The sequence below is a fragment of the Euleptes europaea genome, chromosome 18, assembly GCF_029931775.1.
Source record: "Euleptes europaea isolate rEulEur1 chromosome 18, rEulEur1.hap1, whole genome shotgun sequence".
In the NCBI taxonomy this organism is placed as follows: Eukaryota; Metazoa; Chordata; class Lepidosauria; order Squamata; family Sphaerodactylidae; genus Euleptes; species Euleptes europaea.
In genome coordinates, this window is record NC_079329.1 from 21,414,481 (window position 1) to 21,425,372 (window position 10,892).

General features: G+C 47.1%; 1 protein-coding gene across 1 annotated transcript in view; it reads left to right on the forward strand.

The window, feature by feature from the left end:
- The first annotated feature begins 3,205 nt into the window (after window positions 1-3,205).
- KCNA7 (potassium voltage-gated channel subfamily A member 7) overlaps window positions 3,206-10,892 on the forward strand; it is a 21,321-nt gene continuing 13,634 nt past the window's right edge. The window contains exon 1 of the mRNA XM_056863314.1: window positions 3,206-3,877. Coding sequence (XP_056719292.1) covers window positions 3,302-3,877 — 576 coding nt within the window. The 5' untranslated portion in view covers window positions 3,206-3,301. The remainder of the gene's footprint in view (window positions 3,878-10,892) is intronic.

Genomic DNA, 10,892 nt, shown 5'->3' on the forward strand with positions numbered 1-10,892 from the left:
AAACAAAATATGCAAATAAATTTTCAGCACAGGCTTCGTCCCCAAAATCTCCAGATATTTCCTAACCCGGAGCTGGCAACCCTACCCTAGCTGCAATCTGAAATGGTGTAGTGTATTCTACCACCACAGAGCTTGGCTATTTAATTAGGGTTGCCAGGTCCCTCTTCTCAACCGGCGGGAGATTTTTGGGGCGGAGCCTGAAGAGGGCGGGGTTTGGGGGAGGGGAGGGACTTCAATGCCATAGAGTCCAATTGCCAAAGCGGCCATTTTTCTCCAGGGGATCTGATCTCTATCGCCTGGAGATCAGTTGAATTAGCAGGAGATCTGCTACTACCTGGCAGCTGGCAACCCTATATTTAATCCTTCAGCATGTACCCATCAGGCCTTACATGAGTCTGACTCAGTAGGTAGTTTGTTTGTTTTTTAATGCCCTTTACAGTGAAATCTTAAGAACACATCCTTGGGGGTAAGCTCTGTTGAATATAACTGAGTCGGATTCTGAGTAGGCCTACTTAGTAGTGGTGGAAAGTGCTGTCAAGTCACAGCCGACTTATGGTGACCCCATAGGGTTTTCAAGGCAAGAGACAATGTTCAGAGGTGGTTTGCTATTGCCTACCTCTGCGTAGCGACCCTGGACTTCCTTGGTGGTCTCCCATCCAAACACTAATCAGGGCCGACCCTGTTTAGCTTCCCCAGATCTGTTGAGATCAGGCTAGCCTGGGGTACCCAAGTCAAGGCAGACCTTGACCAAGTCAAGGGTACCCAAGTCAAGGCAAACCTTGACCAACTCAAGGCAGACTGGCATGCTTAAGGCCCTAAATGATTTGGAACCACAGTACCTAAAAGACAATTTCCTCCCATGTCAGTTTGTCCTAATCTTAAAATGTATGAATGGTATTCTTCTGATGAAACTTGCCTAGTCTGAGGAAAGAGGAGCGTGGACTGACAGAAGACCCTTTTCAAGTTCCATCGCCATGTTGTAAAACTCCCTCCCTGGCTATTGTTTTCTGAAGAAAAATTAAAACATTTTTTTGTCCTTGAAATCCTTTGGATAGACTGACTAATAACTGTCTGGTTCTTCCTTTACCACTTTTAAATGGTTTGGAAATTGTTGTAAGCCCTGGTGTGTGTGTGGCAGGGGGAGGTGATGGCGCCAAATTTAAGGCAGCACAGAAATAAACTAAATAATCATTTGCATTTGATGCCTGGAGAGAACAGACAGAATGAAGATAATTTAAGAAGGGGCTCCTGTTAGGGATGCCAGGTCCCTCTTCACCACCGGCAGGAGGTTTTTGGGGCGGAGCCTGAGGAGGGCGGGGTGTGGGGAGGGGACTTCAATGCCATAGAGTCCAATGGCCAAAGCGGCCATTCTCTCCAGGGGAATTGATCTCTATTGGCTGGAGATCAGTTGTAATAGCAGGAGATCTCCAGCTAGCACCTGGAGGTTGGCATCCATAGCTCCTGTGCTTGATGGCTTTCTGGGCGAATCCGATGGAATTAAATTGGAAAACTTACTGTCTGATAAAAATCCCTGGGCATCCAGACAAGCTGCTAAATTTTGCCTCGGGATATGCAAGACTCGGGGGAACGATAGTAAAGCCGTTGTAGGCTTTTATTCTTCTGTTGTACTGAATCATTGTTTTAAATCTGAAACTTTTTTAAACCTTGTGATAACTTTTGTTATACCAGTCAAAGGCCGCAATAAATTTTATAAGAAGGGGCCAGATCATGAAGACAGGAAGGCTCGACTTAATACAGGAGTGATGAGCGTGTGCCTATTTTATGTGCCCACTTTTCAACGTGGATATTGGCAGCTAGGAAAGGCTTGCTTAAACGCCCAAGAAGTGATGGGCCCTAAATATGGCTGAGTGTAAGATCTCTTTGGCCGCCAATCCAAATCTCAACAAAACCCTTTAGCCGCGGTCTGCTCTCCTCTAGTTTATGAGTCCTCACTTGCTTGAGAGCCAGCATGGTATAGTGGTTCGGATCGGTGGACTCTAATCTGGAGAACCAGGATTCCCCAGTCCTTCACATAGGGTTGCCAGGTCCCTCTTTGCCACTGGCGGGAGGTTTTTTGGGGCGGAGCCTGAGGAGGGCAGGTTTTGGGGGAGGGAGGGACTTCAGTGCCATAAAGTCCAATTGCCAAAGCGGCCATTTTCTCCAGGTGAACTGATCTCTATTGACTGGAGATCAGTTGTAATGGCAGGAGATCTCCAGCTAGTACCTGGACTGGTAGCTAGTACCCTACCTCCACATGAGCCGTGGACTCTAATCTGGAGAACCAAGTTGGTTTTCCCACTCCTATAAATGAGGCCAGCTGGGTGACCTTGGGCTAGTCACCGTTCGCTCGGAACTCTCAGCCTCACCTTCCTCACAAGGTGTCTGTTGTGGGGAGAGGAAGGGAAGGCGATTGTAAGCCGGTTTGATTCTCCTTAAAAGGTAGAGAAAGTCGGCATAGAAAAACCAACTCTTCTTCTCCAAGAACCCAGGAGGAGTCCTAGTTCTAGGACTACTCTCTTTCTAGAGAGCACAAGAGTTCTGGCTTACAGTCCTCTTGAAGGTGCCCTGCCAATCCTTTTTAATGCCCCTGGGCATTCTGCCTGCCCCTATGTCACCACCATTCCAGCTATTTTTAGCTCTCCCCCCCCACCCCCAGTCAAAGTACTGCTAAGATTGCTTTTAGCCATGGGGATGGGGGCGGTGCTGGGATTTTGGCAAGGGGGCCAAGAGTCTGTACCGTCCTGGGCAACTTGATACCTCTAGGTCTGGAGAAAGTGTTTACAGGCAGAAACCTTGGACGCTGGCATTGGAAGACAGGGGTGTTCTCAGAAAGGGGACATAGAGAAGGGCAGTGGGGGAGGATCTAGAGTTGGGGGTCTAGCCCCTTTTGGGGGGGGAAACCAGAGCAAAACTGGATGTAGTGGGGTATGGGAGAATGGCTTTAACAGGAAATGCCAAGAAAGAAAAGAGAGGGGCATGAAGTAGGGAACGGATAAGGAGGAGGGGAGAGAAGCAAGCCAGAAACTAGATCATGTTTGAAGTAGGGAATGAATCAGTGAAGGCGGAGGAAGTGGAGCTAAGGTGGCCCGAGAGGAGGGCAGGGAAAGAGCCGGCTGAGATACAGATAAAGGTGTGAGCGATCTCAATTTTTGCAAAGGGCACAGCGTGGAATAGCTTTGCAAACAACTGGAGGGAGCCACAAGCCATTCTCTGGGGAGGTTCCGGGCCTCAGGGGTGGGGTAAAAGTTTGAATCATGGCTCCCTGCCTCATGCCAGGATCCCTGTAGCTGCCAGCTGTGCCATGGATGAGCTGTTACTGCCAACAGTGGGAGACAATGATCCCATTGTCCACTGCAAGGGGCGTCCCCACAAGGACTGCTGCGAGCGGGTCGTGATCAATGTTTCGGGCCTACGCTTTGAGACTCAAGCAAAGACCTTGCGCCAGTTCCCCGATACCCTACTGGGGGACCCACGACGCCGCGTGCGCTATTACGATCCTCTCCGCAACGAGTATTTCTTCGACCGCAACCGGCCCTGCTTCGACTCCATCCTGTATTATTACCAATCGGGAGGGCGGCTCCGGCGACCGGCTAACATCCCCATCGATGTCTTCCTGGAGGAACTCAAGTTCTACCAGCTCGGGGAGGAGGTCCTCTCCAAATTCCGCAACGACGAGGGCTTCATCAAAGAAGAGGAGCAGCCCATGCCCAACAGGGAATTCCTCAAACAGGTGTGGCTGCTCTTTGAGCATCCCGAGAGCTCCCAGGCGGCCCGCATCATCGCGATAATCTCCGTGATGGTCATCCTCATCTCCATCGTGATCTTTTGCTTGGAGACCCTGCCTGAGTTTCGGGATGACCAGGACATGTCATTACCGGTGAGTAGTGGCCGCTGTTTTGATCCGTTTTCCTCTGCTTGCTCCCTTCTTTCCATTCTCTTCTATTAGTACAGTTGACATAAAATGCTGAGTAGGTTCAAAAATGGAGTCTTAGTTCCCCTCACTCAAAACTACCAAATTACAATTCTGGTTGTGTATGTGGGTTTTTAAAAAAATTAATATTGATATGGAATCCCTACTCTCACCACATATTTGGGGGGGCAACATTTCACTACCAGCATTTTGAGTTCATCATGAACACATGAAGCTGCCTTATAGTGAATCAGACCCTTGGTCCATCCAAGTCAGTATTGTCTACAGACCGGCAGCAGCTCTCCAGGGTCTCAGGTAGAGGTCTTTCACATCACTGACTTGCCTAGTCCCTTTAACTGGAGAAGCTGTGGATTGAACCTGGGACCTTTTGCATGCCAAGCAGATGCTCTTCTGCTGCGCCACGGCCCCTCCCCCATCACAGTTTCTCCAGTAACATTCAAAGTTCAGAAAAACCAAACCACGTCACATTTTGAATTTAAAGCATATAAAATGTGAACTCTGAATTTCACATTTCTTTCGGCCCACCTTTCTGCTGGCTTCCCCCTGCTTCCACCTAGAAGTCTGAAGCCAGCCCATCGCTGCTAAAGCGTGAGAAGAATATAGGCAATGTCTCCAACCCAAGGACTACCATGTAAAAACATTCCTTAGGTTTTTGCCCCGATACCAGCTAACATTGATTCCCAAATGGGCTGGATCTCCCTTCTTGGCCTTTTAAGTGAGTCTCCTGAGGGTAGACCACCAGAGACTCACTGCTAATGGAATAAACAATTGACAACACAGTTGGATGAGTCACACTAATGAAAAAAAAATTGAAATAACATCAGTGTGTTCATTTCTCCATCCTTTCTCCATCCCTTCTCAATCCTTAGGAGGCCCATATCCACCAAGTAGGACATTTTAAGGACATGTCAAGACAAGAGGCTGAGATTTATGTGATCCAAAATTATGTTTTGAGAGGCTGCAATGTTTGGAATGGAACACTGCCCCAATAATACAAATCATTTAGCAATCTTATGTTCTGGCTTCCCTCTTTCAGCGGTAATTTGAACCCACCAGAGATGGGAAATTAAAGGTGGATTCTCTTGTTTTTGTTATCACCATGAAAGGCAGAGGTACATGTGGCGATGGATCATGGAAAAGATCCAAATCCAAATGAACTGGGATTAATGTTGATGGGGGCCCAACCTCAGCATACACCTTGGGACCATCCCGTAACTTGCCCACACATGTATTTCTGCTGCAAAGTGGGGTGGGGGGGGAATCCACCCTTTGGGGCTGTGAACAAGATACTTCAGCCCTGTCTTTTAACCCACGTCTATCAACTATCTACCTTGAGAAGCCTCGAATCACGGTGTCCTTCCTAGTGGCAACATCACTCATGTGATGTGCCCAAGCTCCCGTGGTCATCATGTGGCCCCGCTCTTTCCCCTGGTGCACTGGAATGCCCACACCATTTTTATTCCTGGCCTATCCTATGTCTCATCCATTTTCTGTGATCACTTGACCCCTTTTGATCTGGGCAATAAGCACAACAGCAAAGAAAAGGTACTTCAGCTCTGGTTGATGTTATTGACCTGAAGCAGGAGACCTGGAGAGAAGGAATGCTGCATCCTTTAGGAGCTGAAAAAGGAAACCAGATCTATGCGGATGAGGATGCAGTGGATCTTAGGGGAGTTCCCTAGCATAAGGACCCTACTAGATACTCGACTGGGAGGTGTAATGGACAAAAAGTGGCCTGCCATAGGACCACTGAGGTCATTAAGGTGCCAGATTGGAAGATAAGGCTTCTAAGAAGGTTTGAGCAACATCAGTGCCTCTCTTGTTAGAAATTGCCCTCACAGAGTGTGGAGTTATAGCCAAAGATGTCCAACAGGCTGGTCTCAAAGTATATCTGATCTCCAATTCAACCATTGTTTCCCCTCCCCCCCCCACACACAAAAACATTCCAGAAACACTGTCTTATCAAGCCGTGATGGGATTCCTACTCCATGGCTGCCTCCTATAATTAATGCAGGGAGTACCCATGGGCAGGAAGTAGAAGAAGAAGAGTTGGGTTTTTTTATATGCTGACTTTCTCTACCACTTAAGGCAGAATCAAACCGGCTTACAATCACCTTCCCTTCCCCTCCCTACAACAGACACCCTGTGAGGTAGGTGAGGCTGAGAGAGCATGACTTGCCCAAGGTCACCCAGCTGGCTTTGTGTGTAGGAGTGGGGAAACGAATCCAGTTCACCAGATTAGCCTCCGCCACTCATGTGGAGGAGTGAGGAAACACTGTTCTCCAGATCAGACTCCACTGCTCCAAACCACTGCTCTTAACCATTACACCACGCTGGCTCTGTAGATGCTTCATTCCTTCCCTGCCCACCAATTCTCCCCAGCAGCCCCATCCGTATGTCCCTCTAGCTATCTCTTTATTAGTTGCTGTGGGACACAGGCAGGATAATGCTGCTGCAGTGGTCTTGTTTGGGGGCTTCCTAGAGGCACCTGGTTGGCTGCTGTGTGAACAGACTGCTGGACTTGATGGGCCTTGGTCTGATCCAGCATTGCCCTTCTTATGTTCTTAATATCAGTTTGAGCTGCAAACAAATAACAGGTGCTCCCTTCAACTAAAGGGTTGCCAACTATGGGTTGGGAAATTCCTGGAGATTTAGGGGTAGATCTGGGGAGGTGAGGGTTTGGGGAAGGGAAGGCTAAAACTGCATCTGGGAAACACGGGCAAGCCATGTGGGGAGAGCGAGGCGACCTCTGACTGGCGGAAAAGGCCTGCATAATCAAAAGGAAGCCCCAAAGCAGTCGGCGGGGGTGACTGCGGGGAAACGTCCCTGCATAAAAGGCCTTACTCAAAGGCTGGAATGTAACCTCCATAGGCAAAGGCTGTGAACTTTAGAATGCCACTTGTATGGAGGCAGCTGTACCCTTTGTGACATATTTGTGGGTTTTTCAAAGCCATCAGGTTGGCCACAGGAGAAAATGGAATGCTGGACTAGATGGGTCGCAGTTTGCCAAAGGAGCAAAAAAACAACAACCCCAACCTGGATGGGTCACCAGACCAAATGAATTTGGACAAATGGGTCACCATACCAAAAAGGTCAAGACCCACCTGAGAGGATCTTGGAGTTTGGGTTGCCAGGTCCCTCTTTGCCACCGGCAGGAGGTTTTTGGGGTGGAGCCTGAGGAGGGCGGGGTTTAGGGAGGGGAGGGACTTCAATGCCATAGAGTCCTATTGCCAAAGAGGCCACTCTCCAGGGGAACTGATCTTTATCGGCTGGAGATCAGTTGCAATAGCAGGAGATCTCCAGCTAGTACCTGGAGGTTGGTTGGTTGGAAGAAGAAAATACCTATGCTGGAAACAGCAGAAACTATAATAAATGGTAGCACGTGGCTTCAAAGATAATATAATGTGAAATATACCAACCGGAAAAATAAACAATATTATAGAATATAATAATTCTATTTGTTTGAAAATCCAAAACACAACATATATTCATAAATACTGTGTTGAAAACCACACAGAAACCTCACTGGGTCTGAAATAACAAAAAATGTATATATACAGATTGCTTTTAACAACAAAACATGAACAACATACATTCAAGAATTATTTCTGTGGCCTTAACAAAGGCTCATGTATACTCAAGAATTATAGTCCATGAAAAATCACGAAGAGACGAAGAAAGGTCCAAGGTGGGTCTATCACAAGTGGCCTTAACAAAGGCTCATGTATACTCAAGAATTATAGTCCATGAAAAATCACGAAGAGACGAAGAAAGGTCCAAGGTGGGTCTATCACAAGTACGCGTTTCGGAATCCAATCCTTCCTCAGCTTGGCGACCACAACGATGTTGAAAGAGACCAATAATAATGGCTTCTAGAAATAATGATAATCATAATAAAAATAAGGCTTATCAAAATGGCTACAGTGAGAACTTAAGAATGTTGAGAATACATTTGTAACAACATGAATGCAATTTCAAAAATAAGACTGCTTACCACTGCTTTTCAAAAAGTCCAAAGAATCTTCAAAAGGAAATTCATGGGAACAATTTTTCCTATGGTACAATGAAGCTAATCAATAAGGCTAATATTAAAAATGAGTCAAAGATTGAACAACTCTCCATACTAAAAATGAAGTCTTACCCCATATGAAAGGGATCTAGAAAGAATAATCAACCCATTCAGAAGTCAGTATTCTTCGAAGTGAGAACAGGAATGTAGGGACAAACTCAAATACACACAGCTGTGAGAAAAATTTCTCAAAAGGATCCAACTGATTAAAGTGACCATGTTACAAAAAACAAGAGAGGTCAAATTCTGTATTTAAGCCACTAGGGGCTAATGTTTTAAAAAGAGCTCGAACTCAGGACGCACCAATTGTCAGCCATTTTGTCTCTCATGGTCATAGTGACTACGATCTCAAATTCTTTGTTCTTTGGCAATACCAGCCTAAAGCATACCAGGCACAAGATGTTAAGAAGATTCTCAATTGCCAGGAGAGACGCTTCATTTTTCATTTTTCTTTTGTTCATGTTTTGTTGTTAAAAGCAATCTGTATATATACATTTTTTGTTTTTTTCAGACCCAGTGAGGTTTCTGTGTGGTTTTCAACATAGTGTTTATGAATATATGTTGTGTTTTGGATTTTCCAAAAAATAGAATTATTATATTCTATAATATTGTTTATTTTTCCGGTTGGTATATTTCACATTATATTATCTTTGAAGCCACGTGCTGCCAGTACCTGGAGGTTGGCAACCCTACTTGGAGTCCTCCCCCCCCCCCCGCAGTTTTAACTGCCAAGCAACCTTGAACACATGAAACTCCCTTCTACTGAATCAGACCCTTGGTCCATCAAAGTCAGTATTGTCTACTTAGACCAGCAGCGGCTCTCCAGGGTCTCAGGCTAGAGGTCTTTCACATCACCCACTTGCCTAGTCTCTTTAACTGGAGATGCCGGGGTTTGAACCTGGGACTTTCTGCATGCCATACAGAGGCTCTACCACTGAGCCACGGCCCTCCTTTCTTGGCCATTTCTGCTCTTCAACCCTTGCAGGACTCAAGAGCCCCTCACAGATAGTCCCAAAGTGTCCTGCGAGACCTCTTTGGCGCCTGCCTTCCGAGTCAGTTGCCAGTGACTGATGCAAACCCGGCGTTAGCTGATCAGCAACGGGACCCGGGCCATGAGCAGGTGGGCAGGATTAACACCCCGTGGTGCTGTATCCACCACCCAGGGCTCCTGAGTTTCTGACAGCGGCAGGGGGAGGGGATCATTGATGTCATGTTCCTGGCTTTTAAGGCCATAAAGACATGTCTTCTGAGGCCAAGAAGGGAATCCCTGCAGGGCGCATAGCTCTGGAGACCCCTGCTGCCCCTCCTCTACCATGTGCCACCCCGAACCTCCCCACCCCACCCCTTCTTTCGTCACTGACGCACAATCACATAGTTGGACACCCATGGAAATGGTTCAGTCCTAAGTTTGCACTGCAAATACATTTTACAAGTCATGCTATTTGTAGGATTGCCAACCTCCAGGTTCTAGCTGGAGATCTCCTGCTATTACAACTGATCTCCAGCCAATAGAGATCAGTTCCCCTGGAGAAAATGGCCACTTTGGCAATTGGACTCTATGGCATTAAAGTCCCTCCCCTCCTCAAATCCCGACCTCCTCAGGCTCCGCCCCAAAAACCTCCCGGCAGTGGTGAGGAGGGACCTGGCAACCCTAGCTATTTGCTTCCTTCCACCCCCCCGCACCCTCAGCTAAACATACACCATTTGCAAATTGTGTTCTAAAATCCAAATTTTGGCATTTTTTAAAAAATACACTTTGTATTTTACGTCCCCCACTCCACCCTCTTAGGGTACTTCAGAAGTCATAGGAAGAATGTTATGGGTCACCAGATCGTTTCCCCAGCCAGACAGATAGCAGATGTGGGGGAAGAGGTCAGGAAAACAATGCTGAAGGAGGGGGTTAAAAATACCCCCACACCGTGGCCCTCATCCAAACTGGGCGCCTCCCAAACAGCTGCTACTTATCAGTAGGAAACGCTCAGAAGATCTATTCACAAACCTCTCATAGTCTGGCCCTCAGGGATCTTTTCCCTCCTTGTCATTTGGCTCTCTGCCCCGAATACTCTTGCCTCCAAAGCAGGGTTGCCTGGAGAAAAAAAGGTTCTGTCCATTTAACAGAGGCTGAATGGGATGGAATTCACCAGGTGATGCTATTTACCTCCATGCCATGGAAACCTTCCACGGCTCATTTCCTCAAATTAAGGCCTTTTATGCAGAGACGTTTCCCCACGGTCACCCCACCAACTGCTTCAGGGCTTCCCTTTGATTATGCATGCCTTTCCCGACCGTCAGAGGTCACCTTGCTCTCCCTGTGCATTTTGCCTGCATTTTCCAGATTCTGGCAAAAACAGCATCTGGAAAACACGGGCAAAATGCGCGGGGAGAGCGAGGAGACCTCTGACTGGCAGAAAAGGCATGCATAATCAAAGGGAAGCCCCGAAACAGTTGGTGGGGGTGACCGTGGGGAAACGTCCCTGCATAAAAGGCCAGCGAGCTGAAATAAAACATCTGGGTGGAGATTCCAGTAGTTGGGGAAAGGGAGATCTTTTGCCTACCGCAAGCCTTTTCGAACATTCCTGTTTCCTTCCACTGGCATTTCCCTCAGTCTCTAGCAACGCCATCCTAAGCAGAGTTATATCTTTCTAAGTCTGTTTAGTTCAATTGCCTTAGAAGTGTCTAACGCTGTCTAGCATGGCACTGCAAGCCTTCTTTTTAAGTTCTGTGTTTCTCACGAAAACAACTATGAAATATTCTAAAAGTGTGTGTGTGGGGGAAGGATAACATCAAACATTAGATGCATCTATTTTAAAAAGAAGAGGAGTTGGTTTTTGTATGCTGACTTACTCTACCACTTAAGGGAGACTCAAACCAGCTTACAATCACCTTCCCCTC